Raw genomic sequence first — 22897 nt, forward strand, 5'->3', positions numbered from 1 at the left:
TGAGAGCAAATTCTTCTAGAGCACTGGCTCAGCTTTAACAAATTAATATTTTACAGGGCTATAGCACATGGTCAGTGATGAGAACTGAGCTATTTCTACATTTTCTGCAGTGCCTGAGTATCTGTTTTGTATTAATCATTCCTGGCAGTGGGAACCGGCACACAGGTCTCGGTTTCTGGGTGATCGATTGCACGGTTCGCTAGGACTTTCTAAAAAGCCAGTTTATTATGGCTAAGTTCACAGAAAGCCAAACAACTGTTGTCGTAGTCCAGGATGGACACCGTAGATGCTTTAGTCCAGGAAAAGGTTCTGAGCTTTGAATTCACAACTAACATAAGATCTGTCCTGCAGTTGTTACACATTTATTCACAGTGGCTACATGAAGACTCATTCATACGCAGCCCCTAGTGCGGCATTTCTTGTTAGCCGGCTCTGTGGTTCCCTGTTCTGTGGGCTATTTTCCCTATTTTGAAGTCCTTTATATTGTATAAGTGAGGGGGCAAGTACTTAAATAGCCGGATAGCTGCATTCTTGCAGCATGGGACACTTGAACATACAATGAACTTCTAATTGGCCTGAACTGCATGTGATAACAGCACACGTATAATGTCATGAAAAGACCTTTTTTTAATATCTACAATCATAAACAGGTTTTGCTCCAGAAACAGTGTTGTGGAAGGCTTTAAGGCTCCTTTTGGGCTTGCCTTTTTTGGGTTTTTTTGGGGTGGTGTTTTTTTTTTTTTTTTGGAGGGAGAAGTGTTGAAAGGGATTTCAAAAGAAAGGGCATGCTGGGGAGATAAACAGCTCTGTGTTTAAGAGCAGTGCAGGAAGCGAATAGATGGCATTGCTTGTGGAAGCTCTTGGAAGTAATTAGTGATAAGAGTGAGGAAGGAGGAAATCTGGTTGGCAGCTGCTGCGCATTCAGCAGCGCCTCTGACCCTGGCCTGTAGGTGCTTCGAAGCCGCTGGGGAAAGGTTTGCTGCCAGAGCCGCTGGATTTACCTGAATTCCCTCTGAAAGACTTTGTGAATTCTGCTGAAAACCTGCAGGGTGTAACTTCTCATCGTGTGTCTAAAAGCCCCACATCCCTTATTCAGGCATTGCTTAATATACGTGATATAAGTTGGTGATAGATCAGAGGACTCATGTTTGCACTTTTTAGATGCCTAATAAGAGTACTAGGAACAGTCTCCCGTCAGTCTGTGTAGGGTGGGAATTGTATCCTCCTTGCAAACACTTCTTTGCCCTGCCGTGGGACAACATGAGAGTTGGCAAGAGTGAATGAGTCGTTGGCCAGAGTCCAGAGCCCAGGAGACTGGTTGGCAGGAAAGTACATGGCGGGATTTAGGCTGACACAATTTATTTGGATAAAAGGGGTAACTGATGGTGTACGGTGCGTGTTTCACCTTGCTAAATAGCTGAATTCTCTTGCCAGAGCTGTGAAATGATAACTTAATCCTTGATCGCTTCTTACAGCGCTGCAGGCCATAGTCTCTGGAAGAATGTTTTGTCAGCCAAAAATTACGTACAGCTTTACCAACCCCAGTTACAATGCCTATGCCAGCTAGCTAACTTCTGAATTAATTTGTGGCCAGATGCTTTTACACTATGTACATTGCAGCTTCTGCACTTGGTACCAGTAGCCATACTTCTCTGCTATTGCCTGTTACTGATTCTTATTTTTTTTTCCAGCATGAATAAATTACCAACAGTAATGTACAAGCCCTTAAGCAACTGCCAGATTTGTTTTTGGAGGTGATGGGTGTTGGTATCAGTGTTTAATGAAAGAAATTTTTGTACACAAAAATAAATAAAGATCATTGGAACAAGAAGTAGGGAATAAAAGCTTATTCAAAATGACCTTCCCCATTAAATACTTCGGGATTATCTGATTCCCCAAATGAGAGCTTTCAGTTGGGACACAATGGGCATGAAAGAACTGCAGTGCTTTGAAATAGTTATGTGGTGTGTTGACTCAAGAATAGTTCACAAAATATTTCCTACACTTAAAAATGACCACAGTGATTTGCTGAGGTGGGAGGGAGAAGAATAGACAAAGCAGATGTGTAAGTTCATCATGTGGACAAAAGATGAATTTAGGAAATTTAAGGGCACAGAGGAATGCTACAGCAAATCAGTAGCACTTATTTAGGCAGCAGTAGTTGGGCTTTTACCCCCAAATACTGAAGAAATTTGATATTTTACAGAGAGGAAGAAATGGAAATGCTGAATATGCAAGCAATGTTTTAGTCCTGTAGCTAAGGACTACTGCACCTTCAGGCTTGTACCCTGTAGCTGGACGTTCAGCTGCACCTTGGCTTTTCTGTATGCATTGTGTGCCCACGAGCCTGGGATCTGTCTGTCTTTTTCACTCCAAAGTTATTTATTTCTTTTTGTCTTCAGAGCAAGTTCTTGATGCAGATCTATACAATTTCATGCAATTCTAGATTTAAGCAAATATTTAATTCTGCCTAGAGCACTATGACTTTTTTTCAGCAGTCTGGAGCCATTAGTAGAGCATATACGGGACATGGGAGCCAAGCTGTCATGGTGAAGGCTTGCCTGTAATTTTCATAATATGCTGTATTTTCCCTTTGCTTTTCAGCAACCAGGTCAATTATAGCTTGTTTCCCATCCTCGTGCTGGGAAAAGAACGGTTGATTTGAATGGTACACTGAGGATAAGGATTTCTTTTCTAGGTCAGGCAGAAGAGCAGCTTGGTGCAAAAATGTTACCCTGAAAAGCCGTAGTCAGAGGGGCTATGGAGGGACCTAGGCTGCTTGTCTTAATGGTTCTTTCTAGCCTTAGTTTCTTTGGGGCAAAGATTTTACTTATTTCCTCATGCCAGGTACTCTAGTAGTGAGATTTCAGTCCTGAGAGCTCACTATAGGTCGGAAAAATGACAACAGAAAGTAACTCTGGCTTTCTATAGTGGGGATATGAGTAGGTGAGGAAAGCAATCCCTTCTTAACTTTGTTCATGGCAGAACTGTAATCTTGCAGCTGCTGAACTGTTTGAGTCAGTTTGCATAAATGGAGTACTGCGTAAAAAGGCTTGAAATCTTCGTGAAGAAAAAGTAATGTATCGGTGTATGCCAAAATGCTTCAAATTTCTGTTGACATTCAGCGTACGACGAATGTCAGAGTGGATATTGATTGCTGCCTTCGTTCTTATCTTCACGTTATCAGTCGAGTTTGCTAAAATGGGTTAGAGGAATAGAGACAGTACTGAAAGAGTTGATCGGGGGAGGGAAGGTATGTAGTCTGTGCTCTTGGGAAGAGTGAAAGACAGTATGACACATTTTTCTTTTTTGAGAGATACCAAACACTAATTTTACTATAGCTGAATGTTTGAGGCTTCTAATATATGTCAAGATTTTTTTGAAGTGCTCTTTTTGAGATGCCAGTGTCTTGACAAGCTGCCGTTCTCGCATTCCTTTTTTACTAGAGTGGTTCAGATGCGTTGTGCTGTTCTTTCACCTCCCAGGCTCCTTGGATGTCGATGGGAGGTTTGAGTTGAGAGTACAGAGATACTGTGCAACAACCTCTGGCTTATCACTGTGATCATGAAACGTGTATGTGCTGAAGTAAGGAAATTCAGGCAGTTACTGAGGCAAGACAAATAACTGCTATGCTAATAACCAACCCTGCTTGCCTACAGCTCTTATCTTTCCCCTCCATACACAACTAGATCGACATCATTTGTGGTTTCTAATGTGTGTGTGTAGTTTTAAATACTGCTTGAGTTCCTAATTTGGAGTTGGATCCAAAACAGGCCATGAATAGACTTGCCACATGAAAATAACACTTTGTTTAGCAGCTGCCTGGTTCTGGAGGCACCAAAAATGACTCTGAGGTATAAAGTTTTGCACTGTGCATGTGCCCGGAACTGCCCTCTTCAACACCCAGTGATGCTGAAATTGCACTGAGATTCAGAAAGTAAGTGGACGCTATAACCAATGAAATTCCCCACCTTGGGAATACATTGTATGTATAGCAAACACAACATGAAGACCGATTTATTTACAAAATGTGGCCACAGCAATGTTGTCTTTTGAACTGCACCCATTTCAAAAGTTACCTACTTGCTTCGTGTCTGGTGGACTGCTAAAGTCGAAGTGAGTCCATGTGTCTCCTCAAACAGGCATCACTCTTTCCAAAGAGAGGAGGATGTACTCTTCACTTGAAGACATGGCAAATTCACGGAGCCAGAAAACAAAGTGAAGGAGGTAGTTTGACTTATTATTTAGACCATCAAGCTGGAAGGTGTCTCCCCAGTTGCAGTCTTTGTGATTATCTAATATAAATTGCATGGACAGTCATGAGATAAATGACTGTAAGTTCTTTGGGGATGTGGTCTTTACAGCAGAAAATATATGGTAGCAGGTATTATAATGTAGAGCTTCTTCATGGCCTAAGTAATTCAGTGGAAGGAGAGTAGCTGGGAATTAGCGAGTACTCAGAGACAATTAAGCAGAGGAGAGGCACCTCTCACATTATGTTTAGAGGGAATTAGTGTGTATTTAAAAGAAATAGAGAACATTGCCAAAATTTTCTGAATGCTCTCGATGAATCATTTGTTTCCCTGGGTTGAAGAGTCCTTACAGTAATTTCTGTAACTTGCAATGATTGCCTGCTTAATACGAGGATGAAGAGCTTGTGGGCTACTCTGGAGGCTGGGAGCCTCCATGGCTGCAGATCCTTTCATACTCTTCTGCAAATGGCTCTTGTTCTTTGTTGTGGACTGTTTTCTTGTTCTCTTACTTGTTTGAAGCCGAGAGGTGCTGAAGTAGATTGATTTTTTGTCAAATGATACTGGATGCATACATTTGTGTATAGGTACATGTGTGTAAATATATCTAAGCCTCTGGAAAAACATCAACTTTCTTCCAAAATGATTCTGGATGATATATTTGCATTTTCAAGGAAGACAAACTCAAACTGGTTTAAGGTAGAGGTCATGAATTAGATGGTACAACTGGCTGATCCACAAAAGGAGGAAATGCTGAGCTTGGTGGAACTGAAAAAGTTCTTAAAATACCCTTTCATGGATTAAAAAATTTTGTTCTCATTCCTAGGTGCTCGTAAAGGACCCCCACCCCCCCTTTCCCACCTTTATTTTCTACTTCTAGCTGCCAGTAGACTCCCCTTAGAAATTTCTGTGGATGTCAGCATGTTTTTCTTTCTGAAGTGAGGGAGTGTTGACAGTTCTCAAATCCCGCACAAGGGAAGTGAGCAGGGAGGGGGCCTGGGGAGGTTGTCTGGTGCCGTTTCTACCGGTGGAGGAGGTACTGGCATGGGTTTGGCTTGTTCCCAACTTTCACCCTTTTGCTGAGTCTGTAAGAAAAAATATCTTGTGACAAAGAATTGCAGTAAGCCTTGAGATCACATTGAAGTGAGAAGGGTGAGACAAATCTTTAAAAAATGTTGCTATAGACTGCTGTAGCTAACTGAAAACAGACACAGACAAAGTTGTTTTGAAAGATTTTCTTTTAATTTTTCTTTTTTTCCCTAGGAGACCTGGTGACGGGTCCTCTGCCCTGGTAGCTCTGCCATAAATGCACACACAGCCTCATACGCTGAAGTCAAAATCGCTTTTCTAGGCAGAAGGCTGTAGAAGTAGGGCATGGCTATTTGATGTTGGAAAGGCTCAGAAAGAAAATAAAAAATCTGTATTAAATTTATGGTGGAAATTCTCTTTGTGTTTAAAATAATTTTCTCATTGTTTTGTGAATGTGCTTGCTGTATTTAATCTCAAAGAGTTGAAGAAAGTTGCTGATAAAGAATTTAATTGTCATGGGTGGCAGGTGGTATTTAGGAGAGCTCAAGAAGACAACCAAGAAAAAAATGTAGGAAAGCCCTCATTTTCAAAATAGGCATTTTAAAATCTTACAGTGAAGAAGCTACAGTTAAGGAGGTCTAAACACAGTTGTTCGTTCTTTGCAGCTTTGTTTGCATTAGAAAAGTTGCACTGTGTTGCACAATGAATTGTCAACTTGCAAAAAAACTAAAAAAAAAAAAATTCAGAATGGTAGCTGTTCTGAAACTGGGACTTCATAACGCAGTTTCTGCACGAATTGCAGATTAATTCTGCATATTGACAGGAACTAGGGCTAACAGTGTGAAGAAAACCTTGAACTGGGAGTCTTGGATCCTCTTAGAAATAAGAAGCTGATGGCTTGGGGAAGGCAAAGAGGACAGGCTGAAACTCATCTAATTGGCAAGTAAAATGCTTTTTAAAAACAAAAGCCCCCCAAAACCAACCCTCACTTTTGAGTGAAAAAGTTCTGATATGTATGTTTTCAGGCAATAGTTTTGTAAGAAGAAGAAAAAAAAATAGCTATTAGCTTCTAATATCACAGCCAAAAGGGTTTTGTTGGTTGTTTTACGGGAGAAGGGAAGTACAGAATCAGCTGTTCGGTGCTGTGACATTTGGGGCAGTTCTGGTGATAATGCTGAAGCATTCCAAGTAAGATGTCAGACTCTGATCTGTTGAGCTTGTTTCACTCTTCATACAGTCATAGTGTTGAGGGTTTGAGGTTGGTTTTTTTTTCTGATTGTAAGTATGATGAAGTCATTCTAATGACACAGTTGTTCTCATACAACTGCTGTTTGTACAGACTCTGTTGTGCCACTGAAAAAGATGCCTTGTGAAAACACAGACTGTTTTCCCTCTTCTGTAATATACTGGTTTTGAAAGTATCTTTACAAGACATAATTACATCCACATCAGGACACAATTATCCCAATACCTATTCTACCAGGTGGAGAGATTTTCCTCCAAAATACTTTCCGATGATTTGGTAGCCTGCAATGTGGCTCTCCTTTTCCAGTTCTCTAATTGTAGATTTATCCTATATCTCTATGGCTGTGTGAGCATTTACAGCTTTTAGTGTAAACCCTGTGCTTTGCCTAGTGTACAGTAGATCGTTCTAGGCTTAATCCTGTATAACAGTGACTTGGCTTTTTAGCCCCTGCCTTAAATTAAAGGTTATACTGGATGGGAACGCAGTGCATATAGATGCCTGCATTAGTTGATGCTGTAGAACAAGATTATCGTATGTGTTTCTGTACATCCGTACACATATACGGAGACACACATGCTGTGCGATCTGCCCCTTCGGGAGCTCATCAGGCAGCTCCTTGGCTGGCTGGAGATCGCGTTTGACTAAAGCAAGTTGTGCAGTTGTCCCAGAGGCAGAACAGATTTTTCTGCCAAATCCCAGGGCTAGGACCGTCGTGTTTCCATCTGGACATCTATTGGTGGAGTTAATTGGCTACCAAGTTGTAAGAGGGCTTTTTTCCCTCCCTCCCACGGTTATAAAATGGTAGCTACATCAGGCCCTATTAAAAAATACTGAAATTCACAATAGGAATTGAAAGTTTGGGTACTGGCTGTTCACCAAACATTTTCTAGAGCACAATAGTATCCCAACATCTAAGTGTTTACAAACAAAAGGATAAAGTTGTAATCCCCTTGTCATAACACAAGCTTTATGGGATACATGCACCACTTGAATGTGGTCAGGACTAAGCAGATTATTGTACTAACAATACAGAAAATTTAGCTCCAAGTAGAAAACACCCCAAACCCACAAAGCTGCTCTTCAGCCCAAGTTCTGGGTTTTTTGCGGCTTTTTTTTTTTTTGAGTGAGCTGGCAAAAATTAGTTTTGTCAGTAGAAACTAAGTAACCGCCAACTATGCCTGGAATGCCTTGGAGCACTGGAGGAATTTTCCAAGTAACAGTGATTACTTTTGTTCCTTTTAGCTACACAAGTTTAGGCTTTGAACTGTGTATGCTCTTTCACATTTTCTTTGATGTATTTGGGGATTTTGTTTTAAAGAGACTGTTTCTGCTCACAAAAACATCTTTTGCTCAAATAGGGCAGCATGGTTTTCTCGGAGAGCTCTGTGTCGCTATGGAGGTAAAATTGAGACTCCGAAAGAATAGTAGTAATTGGAGGATGTCATCTAGCGGGACTCAACATTTCAGTACCGCCTGGTCTATGTGTAAAAATGGGGAAAGAATATTTATAAACTGTTAAACCCAACAACCTTAAGCACTTTATCTTCTGAAATATTCTGGGAAAATGGATTTCTAAGTAGCGTAGGATAAAGAAGCCTGAAGTGATCAAACTTGATTTAGCTGACATTTCCTCTCATTGTATGCCTACCAGCAGCAAAATGTGTTGCAAGTTGTATTTGTCTGATACGTGTGGAAAGAGAGGAAACAACTTCTCCATGAATTCTGCTATTTCTTATCAGTTGTCGTACTGCTGTCTTTCAATTATGTCTATGCTAGTAAAATAATTAAATTTATTGTCTAAATTTTATTTCACCATTGGCTGGCTTTCTTTTATGTCAGGAAAGAAATTCTGCAGCTGAAATTTAAACAGCAAAACTTTGAACATTGTAGTGTCTTTTCTAACTAACTGCTGGCTCTCCAGAAAACCTTATTTTGAATCCTTTATTCAGATAGGGAAAAAAAAAAAAAGCTACCATTTAAAGGATTTGCTTCAGAAAGATAGCCAGGCTCCTAAACTTCAAACAAATGCAAGATCTTCCTGATACTTTTTTGTGCCCACACCCTTATCTGGTGTGCCTGAAGTTGTCTGCCTTGAGACTTGCTGGTGCTAGAGCTCTGCAGTCATTCCTACACCACTTCTCAGCTTCTCCACGCTAGGAAGCTCCTGTCGTACAGAGGAGGATATATTTGCTTCTTCACGGTGGAAGGTGAATTTGAAAATAATAAGCCTGTTATTCCAAAAGAAAAGACCGCAGAGTAGTGGTTTCTTAAATCCTGCCTCCTGTTACAGGCAGGTATGTAATGCCGAGGCAGCATGAGCGTTGCACAGGTCCTTTTGGTATTCAGCTCCATCTACGCCCAGTATTTACCCTTCCGAGATGCAGCTAGGGGTCAAGCTCAAAAGTCTTGTTTGAAGAATGAGTTTTCTTGAAAAACCTTTCAGTCCATGAAAGCTGTTACCTTTTAACCCATCGCTCTTCAAACAGAGCCTACATTTGCTTAGTAAAGCTCTGCGCTAAGGTTCTGTGAATGTGATATTTGATTTTTCTGAGGTGTTCTCAAGCACACTTACCCTGTGGTGTTTGAGTTGAGGACGCTTATGGCAGGTGAATGAGTGAGAAGGGGTGAGAGAAAACCCTGTACAGAAGCCACAAAAGAAGTTGAGCATGATAGTTCACAATTTTTCATACAGGTACTATTTGGGGCATACTTAACCAGGGAAAGGAAGGAAAGAAAGATTTGTGTGGACAACTAATTCTGCCCAGTGTAGCATTAGTTATTCGGTCCCAGGGAATAGCTGAAATATGACACAGTTGTGCATTTGTGTCAAAACCCAGCATTGTTATTGTCCTGCTTTTATCTGCAACAAATTATTAAAAAAATCACAGAATGGCTGAGGTTGGAGGGGACCTCTGCAGATCATCGGACATTTGTCCTTCAGGTGCTGCACTACAGTTTCTTTCCTTTGACTCGATACCAAGAGCAGCTCTGGGGCTGCTTGTCCTGTTGTGTTGATATTCCCAGTGCGCTGAGTGAGAGTGAAGGCGTAGTTACAGCATAGCATTTCTCGTCCAGATTTGCTTGGAAGTGTGGAGCGGGCATGATGGTTGTGAGTGTTATAACAGGGTCTGTGAATACGGGGTATGAACAGTTTACCTGATAAGTAGATTTAAGAAGTCTCAGAAACACAGTGGTTTGGACTATATCTGTGCAAACTTTAAAAAGAATAAACTTGCTACGAAGTGGAGTTGTTCTGCATCCGAAGGATAAATTACTGTGACACACGATGCCAACTTTACTTGTAATAAAACGTGTGTGAATACAAATTGATTTAAGGCAAGCTAACTCAGCGGGGAGCGTAAAGATGTGGTCTTACCGAGTGATTGCTGGGAGACACTGACACCTTTCTGCTGTTAAACCCCAAGTAGTTTTTCCCCATCAGTATGTTTTTCTAGTTGCATTTTTAGCTACTTCTGAGAGTTTATGCTGAGCAGTTCCTGCTGAAGGGCATAAAATAGCAGTAATTACATTGGAATCCGATATGCTTGGTTTTGCAATCGTTATGGAAGGTTGAAAGTGGAAAGCAGTAAAAATTTCTGGGAATTTGCTGAGACTTCCCTAATTCATAGTTACTGTTGTAACTGTTCCCTCTCCCCTTTTCTTTTTTTAACCTGCAAATTCTTACTATATTTTGCTTTTCCAGAAGCTTCTGAAAACGGTAAAATGTTATGTTTCAATTCCATAAATCCAGCGTACGTAGACTTGTGCCACTGAGCAGTATCAGCCAAATTTATAGTTTGGATGTTGTTGTGGTCACTGCTGGCATAGGAAATGTTCTTTTTTTAAAAAAAAAAGGGGAAAAAAAAATGCTTGGCTTGTCAGATCATGTTCTACAGCCTCTGTACCTCTTTTTCCTGCTTTCTGACTTGCCACCTCCCACCCTCCTCCTCCCGTTTGCCCCATCTGCCTATTTCTGATTTAGGCAAGCAGCAGGATGTGCTGTGACTGATTTAGAGCATGTGCTGATTTGCCAGCTGGCTGCGATCGCTGAGCTGCCGGGTCAGCCAAACAGAATAGATAAGGTCTGAGCTATCCTCGCCTCTCCCCAGTAATGTTTCACCTCTGCTGATTTGCTGTGGTGTTTTCCCCACCAGATTTGCAAGATCTCTAATATACTTAAGGTCGCTATACCTTCCCTCTGCTTTTGAACCTGGAAAGCCAGAGTAAAAACTGATCTGAGATATTACTAAAATAGCGCTAATAACTATGGCTGAACAGAGTAGTTTATTGTGCTTGAATGTATCATTTAATTATTGGAGATTCTATTTTTTTAAAAACCAGAAGCAGTAGTGGTGTTGAACATATACTGATGGTCTCACCTGGGAATTGCTCTGGTTTTATCCGGTGTTTAAACTGTGCATAAGATCTGTGAAACCACTAGCATTTTTGTATGAAAGCAAATGTGTCTTGGTCAAGAACCTTAGAGCATGTAAGAGCTAGCTTAGATAGAAATGGTTACTCAGGGCTGCATGTCTTCATTCACTCTTGAAATGGCATATATATTAACTTGGCTGAAACAAATAGAATAGTAATAAATGTAGGCAGTTGTTTTAGAGTATTTTCTTTCTCCTTTTTTAATTTTAGAAACCCTAGATACATTAGATTCCCCTTACTTCTGTTCAACATTGAGTTGAAAAAAGATGAAAGCGGGGAGTTGGCGAAGGAAAGTCCTGTCAGTCTGGATTCAAGTGAAAATACGTAGCTGAAAACATCTTAGTGACATCCTTCAGTAGCTAAAAGATAAGTTTTCCCTTCCTGTCCTGGACCTTTCTGCTGCATTTGAGATAGATGTGAATTATGGGCTGTCAGCCAAGGAATAATAGCAAGTCCTGCCTGCACCTCTGAAGTGGCAGCATCCTTGGGGGAAACCGCCGGATAGCACTGGACGGGTGCTTTGAGTCCTGCAATGATCGTTTCGCTGTGTGCTCCTTTTCAGTCCCTACCTTGCAGACACTGGTTTGGACATGGGTTTCAGTGTGAGCAGTTTGCAGGTGACACAACTGTACATGATCTTTTCTGCTTTAGAACTACATGTGATTCTTTACTCGTCATTACGATTACAAGTTGACAATATTAGGATCCTCTGGGGTTTTTTTGCTAATGCCAGCCTTAACCATAGGAAGTGTTCTTCACATACGTTGCTGTCATCCGTGTTTCGTTGTAGGAGATACTTCCCTGAACTGTAGGTGATGCTACATATTCTGTAGGTGATGCTGTTGCCGTTAATGCTTTCCTTAGGGAAACATTTGTCCCCTTTATTCTCTTGGTCCAAATTACACAGAACAAGCTACGGCTCTAGATAGCTGTGCTGTATCCTAAATGCTGTACGCCAGGTTTCTTAGATGTAGGGCTTCCGTTTGCTCTTGTTTGGATTAAGCGAGGCTGTGAGACATGGTTTTGTGTGTTTGTGCAGCTCTTTAGAAAATGAGATATTTAGTTCAGACTACAGGTCTTAAATTAAGCTTGATGATTTACATAGCCTAGCATAATCCATCCTCTTAAAATTGTATATGTGATAGGACTTCTGAGATTATATCCTTATTGCTGCTTTAATCCAAATACTCACTAATACGTCCTGTATTGAGGGCTGGAAAGATCAACCGCATTGTCGCAATATAATCCCACCTTGGAACTGGGCTGGGGAATATGAGCATAACTGCTTGCTGAATTAAGAGCAGCGTCACATCTCTGAGTGCTAAACTCAAACTCAGAATCCAGGATTGCTATTCTCTTTATCTTACAAGGAGAATGATCTTCCTGTAAGAATAGGAATAAGCCTGCCTTGCAAGTAGGAGCACACCTAAAAGCCGCTTAACAGTTTCCAGTGAAGTCCTTCAGCAAAATGCTCCACTAGCATTTCAGAGCACAAAAAGCCAAAAAAATGCTCCTGTGTCTCTCTTGGAGTAATCGAGACGGGCTCTCTGGTGTCTTCTGTGTCTGGATCAAAGCCCTGGTGAAGGAGATTCCCTCAATGCGCCCCCATATCTATGACCCACCCAGCAGCAACAGAGACAGTCGAGAACCTGCACCAAGCGTGCTGCCAAGGAGAGGAGAGCCTTTATTCAAACTTAGCCGGATGGCAGGGGGAAAAGTGGTATGTTGTTATTGCTTACTTAAAAGACCCGGCGACATGGCTGTCACAGGGTAACCTTGACTTAAATGATCATCCTGCATAGTGGGTCACACCGACCTGCTATCCAAAGTCACTGTTGTTCCTGTTACATCAAACAGATACGCATATTAGATCCAAGCCTGAGTAAAAAGAGATGAGGGACTTGCGTAACAAATAATTATTTTTGAGAGACAATGCTGATAAATTACTATTTTTAAACTCGCTTCTCAACCCATATGAATGGCAAAAACTCTGAGAGTAATCTTATATGGCTCCCATGTCTTTCCCCTGCTCTGTTCAAAAGAAATCAGTGATGCTTGTCACAAGACTTTACTTGTTACTGATATCAAGAGCTTCCTAATCTCATTTGGAAGGTCCAGGACAAGGAGAATATTGGTTCCTCATTGTTGTGTGTTTGCTGCATTTCTCCAGTCTTCTGTATGCGGGGAGGCTGTGTAACCTGCTGTCGGGCCATTGACTGATGCTGTGCTGTTATTTTAAAGGTCACTCTAGTAATTTTGTACTTGTTATTTTAAAAAAAACAAACACCCCCCCCCAAAAAAAAACAAACAAAAAAAACCAAACAAAAAAACACACACCCCACAAATTTTATGTGCGTAAGAGATTAAAGGAGTTGCTATTCTCTGCTCATTCTTTTAGGGAAACAAACGTTTGCCTTGCTGTCCCAGCAGCTGTGAGAGAACTGAGTTGGGCAAGTCCAAGGGTTGGGCCCTGAAATTTCCTCTTGAATAGCTCTGCTAAAGTTCCTGTTCAAGTGGTTTTGGAAATTTTTACGTTGCTTGGGTACTCTGTTTTTAAGAGACAGTGACACCCACAAAACTAGAGAGAGAGAGAGATGGGAAGAGATGGTGACAGCATGAGGATAATCCATGACTTTGAATTCAAAATCAACTTACTCAAATAGAACAGCATCTCAAACCTTACTCTTGAAAAGAGATAAGCATTGGTTTATAAAATGACTTGGGATCTGTAAGCAGGGGCAGATCTGAGGAGAGAAATGAATTTTTAAAATACACATGATAAGGTATTAATGATAGAGTAATTAAGCTAAAATCACTACAACTAACAGTCTTTGGTTTTCTTCTGTCTTTCTTTTTCTTACCCCAACCCTGTACCAAATCCTTTCTGCTCCTGATGCTTCGGGGAACAGTAGGACCCAACCAAAGGTAAGGGCTTTAATGCATGTTAAATCAGTGTGTGAAAAATTGTCGTATCACTTATTCGGTCTTGGGTTATCCAAATATTAAAAGCATTTTGAAAAACAGCTCTGTAGTTGATCAGCTGTTGAGTAAGAAACTCAAAGCATCTCCTCGCTGCAGAAGAGCACTGTACAGCCTGTGCCAAAAGATGAGTCACAGGAACAAATGAGAACATACATACTCAGCATTACAGACTACTTGTTATTTGTGGGCTTTTTAAAAGCATTTTCTGGTATTTGTATTAAAGCAAATCCATTTTCTTGTTATGGCTTATGGTCCCGTGACTCTCTATTTGGTATGCAGATATCTGTCTCTACCCTAGCATATCAGGATTCAGCTTTATTGATGTGGTCATGTAGCCAGTGGTGTTTTATGAAATAATCTGAAGGCGTGGGATGTTATAATAATATGCTTAATTGGAGAATAAATTCAAAGAACCAAAACCCCTTAATTTTAACTAAACAGGCTGTTGTTTCCTCAATTAGAGCATGTAAAATAACCACTTTTGTCTTTTGATGCTGGGGCATTAATGTGGGGGGGGGGGGGGGAAAGCAGTGTATTTTTGAAGATAAGTTATTTATATTTCAAGGATTTTGCTACACTAAGCATTTTCATAAACGTAGGTAGTAAGTTTGGATGTGTTGGTAGTATGGATTTTCAACCTTTGCATAATTTTTCTAATTATTTTAGTTAGTATAAATACTTGAGGAAGGTTTGCTTTGTTGCTCCGTGAGTCCTTAAATGGTTTTTCAGATTCCATGATATGATCTATTAGGAAATGCTGTAACTGAGGTAATTCACTACAGACTCAGTATCTCTTTTTAGGGTTTTCTCAGAATTGATCTAGGTATGACGCAACATATTTTGTTCCTACAATCTTTACTAGTTAAGAAGTGTTGAGTTTGATTACCTATGCAGATGCTAGTTCATGGTTAGTGCCTTTAGCATATAGACAACAAACTTTGCTAAAATGGAACATGAAAATGTGTTAACAGACAAAAAAAATTTTCAGAAACAATGGCATGAGGGTTCAGAAGGTGGGTGTGAGATGCTGACATGGTGCGCTTGCTCTGCCAACGTGATCTGAAGTGATACAAACGTTGGCTACATAGCAATACAGAACATCTAAAGGGGAAAGAGCAGCCGTCATTAAGCTCGGGGGAGAAATAAACAGCCAAAGAGCAACACATCGTACTTCCCTTTTCTTATATCCTACAGAGTGAATTTTGCCTGTGTGAATGTACGTCAGGTATTACCCTGAATTTTTTTTCTTACCAGTACGTATCCAGGGGAGCTGTTTTTGCAAATGCCCGTTTTTGCAGCCTGAGGTCCCAAAATATGTGCTGTCTTATTGGAGATCAGCTTTCATGAAGACAAGTGCCTGTGGGCTTTTAAATGGATTTACCACAAAATTGAAACTTCTCTATTTAAAAAGATTATAGTGTTACTCTTCTCATGATAAAACTCATTTGCTCTATATTGTTCTTTACAAGTATTAGACTTCGGTGACGACTGCTTCTGTTTGTCAGCAGTATATAAATACATACTCCTCTTGTACGGAAAGAGGTGCCTGCCCTAAGGCTCGTTTTTAATTTATGCAGGCGAGAGACACGGGAGATGGTAGGCAGAAGCAGCCAGGGGACATCTGTCAGTTTGCAAAATAGCAAGTCTTGTGAAAAATGAATTGCAAGGATGGGTTTGAAGGAAGATAAGGAGAGACCCTTGACATCCACACAGTTGCCACATGGGGAGCTTTGGGAGAGCACGGAATAGGAGTAACACGGTAGAAAGGAAGAAATAAAACCAAATAAAAGCGAGGAACAGGCTTGCATATAGGAAGATGCAGTGTTTGTTTAGGCTTCAAACTCATAGAAAATAAGTAATTCTGTGGGAATGTGTGTTATGCTCAGAATGGCCCTGAGGAGCATGGTGTTAGCCAACATAACACAGCACTGTTAAAATTTGGATAACGAGTTTAATTTGGCAACAGGTTTTTTATGAGGTTTCCTCCTGGTTATTTTCCTACAGGTGTTTGCTTACGATCACTGCTTTTGGTCTATGGATGAATCTGTCAAAGAAAAATACGCAGGTAATGTTTACTGTAGCTTTGTGCTTGTTGTCTCCAAGTGCGAATGATCTAATTAAAATACAGTATTTGCTACAGGGCACAGACCACATGGCATGAAGTGCCTTCCCCTATATGACTGCTTGTTGTCAAAAGAAAGAGGAAAATCTTCAGTCATTCCTGTTTCTATTCTCTAAAGATGATAATAGCAGTAGGCATTGCTACCTGTTTGCAGTGCAGGAAATTGAGAAATCCATCACAATAACGGGTTACTCATATTTACATCTTTATTTAAAATACTGTTCCAAGTCCATCATTTTAAAAGCATCAAATCCGTTCCTTTTCAGGATTTGAGGAACATTTACATACATTAGTGTATGTAATTTCATGTTTCACAGTGCTGATGGGATTTTGGCATCATATTAGAACTTAATGATGGAGTATTAAAAAAAGCCTAATTTAATACAGGGGTATGTGAATTCATATGGTCTGGTGAGAATGTGTAATGTATTTAATTAAGTTTTCTGTGTATTATTGTGGCACATTTTGGCAAATAGTTATGGTAAAATACGAAATATATTTGGACTTGCCACTCTTGTGACCTATTCCCTTGATACTTGGTATCTCTTAGAATTGGGAATCAGTTAAGCTTGTTCATTTATTTTTTAAAAAATAAATGAAAAATAAAAGATGCATATGTTCTAGGTTTTAATTTCTCTAGCAAATAATTAATGAATAGTAATATAGTGAGGAATTGAGAAAACCATGACACTTTCAGCCATAGAAATTACATAGGAAGGTAAATTTGTTTCTCAAACTACTGGAGGGTCCTATGTCGCTTATGTTATGATCTGTTATACATTGGATGTGTTTGGTCCAAAACCATTCTGCTGTGCTTAGCTAGACACAGCTATTAGTAATTTTGATGGGGAATTTTGCATGCATAAAATTCTGAGTGGGCTTGGATGTAAAGATACAGACTTCAGTCAATGAGAGAAAGGAAAAGCTCTCAGGAACGTTAACATGTTTGAGAGGACTCTTCAGTCCATAAAGTTCTGCCATGTCTTGTTCAGACTTTAGTTCCTCTGCTTGTAAAAGAAATTCTGAAAATAGTTTTGTTTAAATAGATACTACTGAAATATATTAAGCATTTCTTCCTCTGCTTGGGAAAGGAGCAAAAAGCGGTTCCTACAGATTTAGTTCAATTACAAAAGAAGTGATATACCCTGTATTTTCCTAATGCGTGTCTTGTACTATAATATCTCCCACATAGTTGTGATTCCTTCGCTGCAAAAATCTCCTCGTGGTATTATGTAATACCTTGTACATATACAGTAAAATTATCTAGAGCAATTAGTAGACCACTAGATTAAAATCAAATGGCAATTGTTAAAATGTATGGGTTGAGAATATTTTGAGGTGGTGTCATTCACCAGTGGGTGAAATTCCGCAGCTGGTGGCAGATTTTCTGCTGATAAAACTTCTGAGTGTGAACGTTGATAGGATGTTGTTTTAAGCACATAGAGGTATATGCATGATAGTCACAGCTTCTGATTTTTACAGTAGCATAAATCTGGAGCACGTCTACTGGCTGATGGTCTCGCTCTTGTAGAGCGAGCAAATACTGGATGCTAAACACATTATTTGGGCAACACCAGCAGGAAAACACTAACTGTTTGCTTTTACATAATTATTGAAGGATCCAAATCAAGGGGTAGGGGGAATCTGTTGCTGTGTTACAATGTTAGCTTGTGTGTTTTATTTCTTAGGTCAAGATGTTGTTTTCAAGTGCCTTGGAGAGAATATCCTTCAGAATGCCTTTGAAGGCTATAATGCTTGCATCTTTGCCTATGGGCAAACTGGTAAGTCCCTTCTGGACGTAAGCAAAAAATACCGTTGATGCAAAAGGTGTTACGTTCTGACTGGAGATTATTTTCACGGCTGTTGTGACATTGTTTCAGGAGAAATGCCTTGTAATGTAGATAAGAAATGTTTTTCTCTTTTGTAACATTAGATAAGAGGTGGACAGGATGAGAAATAGGATTTTGTCTGTTGCTGTTGGCTACCCTTATTTCTCACACCTTAGATTATAATCTTTGGAATGATCATGATCGACCTTGAGTTCAGTGCATCACTCATATTTTCTACATCCGTAGTTGGAATAATATTAATCGTAATTTCAAATGTAATATGCAAAAATCAGCATGCTTGCGCACCTGATTTTTCTCATTATGGCATATATGTGGGTGTTAGTGGGTTGTCATCTACAGTGAGACTGTACCTACCTGAAAAAGCCTTCTCTGTCAGTTTGAACTAAGGTTTGCTTTTCCTTTTAATTAAATAGTCTTTAGCTAAATGGTGTTTTGGTTGCTGTAAAACAGAAAACTGCACAAATATCTTTCACTGAAATGCAAATTACTTTTTTTTACATCTTCTATTTTCTTTTCATGTTCTGCACAGCAAGAAACTTTGTTGCATATACACTAATCATAGATTCAATCACACAGGATCTGGAAAATCATACACAATGATGGGTACTGCTGACCAGCCTGGATTAATCCCTAGACTTTGCAGTGGACTCTTTGAAAGAGCACAGAAAGAGGAAAATGAAGAGCAGAGTTTCAAAGTGGAAGTATCCTACATGGAGATATACAATGAGAAGGTCAGAGATCTTCTTGACCCCAAAGGGTAAGTAATTTGTGTGTCAACAGCACTGTAGTATGTTGTCATACACTCTTCCTTTCCACAACCAGCTTGCTTGCCTTAATGGATCCCATCTAGGCCATTTGCATAGGATGACTTTTGCTTCTTCCTGATCTCAGTGTCCTTTCATTTTAAATCAAAGTAAAGTAGTTAAGACTAAAAGCTTGGAGTAAACTCACCCTAATGCTAGCTTTTATGAAGTGACAAAAACGTCTGTCAGCATTTTACGTGTAGACATAAGGCTTTTTTGTTTGCATTATAGTCCTTGTTCTGTGCTTTATTACGGTATTTGTAAGACCGTCATGTTTGAGATCTGTCAGTGAGAAACTGACTTTCTATAAATGTTGTCTTAAGTCAGTCGTGCTTATAAATAACTTTTTTTTTCCAACCAGAAGCCGTCAGTCTTTAAAAGTTAGAGAACACAGTGTTTACGGTCCTTACGTAGATGGCCTATCCAAACTAGCTGTTGCTAGCTACAAGGTAAGGATCAATTTTATGAAAGGCTTGTGTTGACATCCTAAACACTAGGGTACTGTCCCTTAAGCAGGACAAAATCATTAAGCTACTCCTAATTGCGATGGCAATAACATGGATTTTAGAGCAAGAGAGCTGTAGGATTGTTGTATTGCGATCGCTGGGGAGAACAAGGTTAAGAGCAGAAACTCATCGTCATCCTGTACTATTCAGTAATTCTGGAAGTAATTCAACTATGTAATGAAACAGCTTTCCTCCCAAACTTAAGATGAGTGTACGCTGTATCCATGAGAAACTGTTCTGGGATTAGTTACAGAACCAGGATCTAGCAGAGACAGGCTTTCAGTACCACACCTTGTCACTTTTTGGCTGTCATGCTATTGCCTAGTAATTTCACTTACCAGTAGCACACAGGCTCACTGGACCTATAAACTAATGGTTGTTTGCAACACAGATACTTGAGAACATTGCATGAAACTTGCTTGCTGGATAGTAAATGTTCATATATGTATTCACGAAGTGCCCTAATTTTTAAGAAGCATTAATGTACTGTAGGAGAAATGAGTAAATACGGGATGGAATTCTGTCATCTTAAGCAAAACATGAAAATGGTGCAATCCTTCCTGTTGCAGTCTCTCCAGGTATTCATCTACCTCTCTTTGGTGGTTTCTGTTAAGACAAGACACATTGCATGCTTTTGCTTTACATGTTGCCCAGCAGCTTTGTGTAATACAGCATACAGAGTCAAAGTGGTCCGTGGTGGTCTTTTGTTTGATTTTTTTTTTTTTTATTTTTTTAGCATCATCCGGCTAAAGATGCTTAAATAAAAGTTAAGCCCAAGACTCTAAGGTTTTAACTATTTTACAGGACTGCTGTAAAACAGTTAAGCAGGGGAGCTGCGTATTTCTCAAGTGTCACAACTTAACGTATCAGAGGACTGTGTAAGCTCTTATATGTAGGAGGAACATAATGACCTGTTTAGCGTGGTTCTGTTTTATAAAACTTTGAGCCTTATGTCAGTGTTACAGATTTCAAGAACATGTGTTTGACAACTGAGGCTAAAACATTACAGTGTTCAAACATGAATTGCTGTTTCCTCACTTTTTTCTTTGCTTTTGAGTATTGCTATGTGCAGGCAGGTGCATTATTTTTGTTGGTAATTTAATATCTAGGTAGAGGTAATGGATGAATATGCATGTCACAACATGGTGTGATTTCTAGTCTTTGAAGGGGAGATCACAATATTTTATTTTTTTTTCCTCACATTTTATGAATAAACAGTGGGAAGCTTAGTGGGAAAATACTTGCTGTATTTTACCAAAATGAGATTGTTTCGGTACATAATTGAAAAGAATGTTAATGCAGATATGCTTATGGCTGTGACAATTGTATCTAGGACATCGAGTCCTTGATGTCTGAGGGCAACAAATCTCGAACAGTGGCTGCAACCAACATGAATGAGGAGAGCAGTCGATCCCATGCAGTCTTCAAGATTATCCTCACCCACACGCTCTATGATGTACAATCAGGGGTAAGTAAAACAAATTACAAGGTCTGAATGTTAGTTACGCTTGGATATGTGTCTCCTGCTTTAATATATTTCATAGACTCATAGAAATGTTGGTTGGAAGGGACCTCAGGAGGTCATTTGCTGCAGTCTCCTGCCCTTGTGTGCTGCTAGCACTGGATCCGGTTAGCTATGGCTTTGTCTGGCTAAGTCCTCATAACGCTCATGTGCTTGTACCCCAATGTAGGGAAATGAGTTTTAATAGATTTGTAAGTGAAATGTGTTTTGTGCAACGGAAAGCAAAAATGCAGGTCCCAAATTGCAGCAGATCTGCTGGAGGGTGCAGGAAGGATCTCCTAATCCTAGAATCCAAACTAAAGAAACACTTCTTTTTAAGCAACGGTGTGTAGTACAGACTTGGAGCAGAAACTAAAGATCTGATGTGTAGATGAAAAATAGAAGAACACCTGAGTATACATCTGGTAATCTCCTTCAAGGGGTTATTTCATGCAAATATGTATAAATGATCAACTCTATAAACAGAAACACTCATTTCAAAAATTTTGCATTGTACAACACTAATTTAGTATTTGTATGTATATATATTAAATATCTAAAAGACATTTAAATGTGAAAGTATTTTTCTTTACATTTCCTTATATGTAAATATTCCTTGGAGGGGTGTGTGAAATACATTTGAGTTAATATTATTTAATCCCTCACAGAAAATGGTGATAAACTAAAATTGAAATAGATCTCCTACACCAAAACTCTTTAAACTTTGTTGAGAGATTCTGTGCTTGGGCAATTCTTTAATGTCTTCAAAGCCTTGGGAGAAATTTGGAGTGCCCACGGAGCAAATCTAAGGCCTGTATGTGCCTAAATATTGAGTACAACCTAAAGCATAATGAGCATTTGGATTTTTTTCCTCATTTCTCAGTCTTCACCAATCTTCTTATCCAAACAATTTTCCTTGTTCTTTATTTGTTTCTTTTTCCCTTTGCACTTCAAATCAGTAGTCATACTATGCTGAACTCCTTGATTTGCCATAGTTTTGTCACTCCCTTTTTGCTGCAGCTGTACTGCGTACTTATCATACGTATTTTTTGTGTGGTCATGGTCAGCCTGGATGCAAGGTGGTAGTTCAGCTTGTCTGTCTTCTCTGCATCTTCCAGTGACCGCTGTGTGAATTGCTGGAACAGATTTCTCTGTTTTCCCATCTGCTGGTCCTTTCAGTCCTGGAAATGACACATTTCAGTATGGCCTTATGATCACACTATAATTTGAGAGGCTTAGAGTAACATTTTTCAGAGCATATTGATTCTAATTATTCCATTCATTTAGGGGAACGTAGCACTTTGCAACTGTGATACTGAGATGCTAAAGTCATAGATGCTGCAGAAGAGCATGATGTGAGCAAACTGTTCTCAAAGACAGTTAGCTCTTCAATTTCAAATTGACATACAAAATTCACTGAATGTTTCAGAATGTCATTTTTGGGTCAAATGAGATAAAAGGATTTGTGACAAAATCTGTGTTACAGGTTTAAGTACTCGCATGGCTTGGATTGCTTTCTGGGAGGCTGTTAAGGATATAGGAGACTTTGCAATTGTAATTTCGTAAATTATAACATGCTTCCTGTCATATTCGTTATAATCTCTGAAAAACAGAAGAAACCTGGTATAAAATCTGAGGGGTTTAGGAGACTGTTTTCAAGATGGGATTGTAGACCCCATGTCTTTGTTTGTTACTCCTTGACCTGTACTATCTCTGCATTTTTCTTGCTTTAACGTTTTACTAATGCGCCCTGTGTTCCTCTCCTCTGGAGATTTCTGAGATGTCTTGAAGATGTTAGTGTCTCTGACGTCACTTCAAATCTTCCTCTTGTTTCTGAAACAGCAGCTACTAAGTTAACACAGAATTGTCTGATGACTTTAAAGGTGTTGGAACAGCTGCAGGGAGTCTATACCAAGAAATGAAGCTTGATTCTTGTTTGAAAATACATCGAACTATGTAACTTAATTTGAGTGAACTAACAGTAGCTGTACTCTGGTTCCTTCTGCAGACATCAGGTGAGAAGGTGGGCAAGCTGAGTCTGGTGGACTTAGCAGGCAGTGAAAGGGCAACTAAGACCGGAGCTGCAGGAGACAGGCTGAAAGAAGGAAGCAACATTAACAAGTAAGACTCCGTGATGATTTCTTTTCCTTTTTTCATCAGTACAGTCATGACTG

The 22897-nt window shown here is 39.7% G+C and overlaps 1 protein-coding gene across 1 annotated transcript in view; it reads left to right on the forward strand.

The window, feature by feature from the left end:
• KIF13B (kinesin family member 13B) overlaps positions 1–22897 on the forward strand; it is a 125394-nt gene that overhangs the window by 37544 nt on the left and 64953 nt on the right. Inside the window, exons 3-9 of the mRNA XM_059832010.1 lie at positions 13869–13884; positions 15946–16006; positions 17752–17844; positions 18490–18670; positions 19078–19165; positions 20556–20690; positions 22732–22844. Of these exons, the coding sequence (XP_059687993.1) occupies positions 13869–13884; positions 15946–16006; positions 17752–17844; positions 18490–18670; positions 19078–19165; positions 20556–20690; positions 22732–22844 (687 nt within the window). The remainder of the gene's footprint in view (positions 1–13868; positions 13885–15945; positions 16007–17751; positions 17845–18489; positions 18671–19077; positions 19166–20555; positions 20691–22731; positions 22845–22897) is intronic.

The sequence above is a fragment of the Gavia stellata genome, chromosome 2 (genome assembly GCF_030936135.1).
Source record: "Gavia stellata isolate bGavSte3 chromosome 2, bGavSte3.hap2, whole genome shotgun sequence".
Lineage (NCBI taxonomy): Eukaryota > Metazoa > Chordata > Aves > Gaviiformes > Gaviidae > Gavia > Gavia stellata.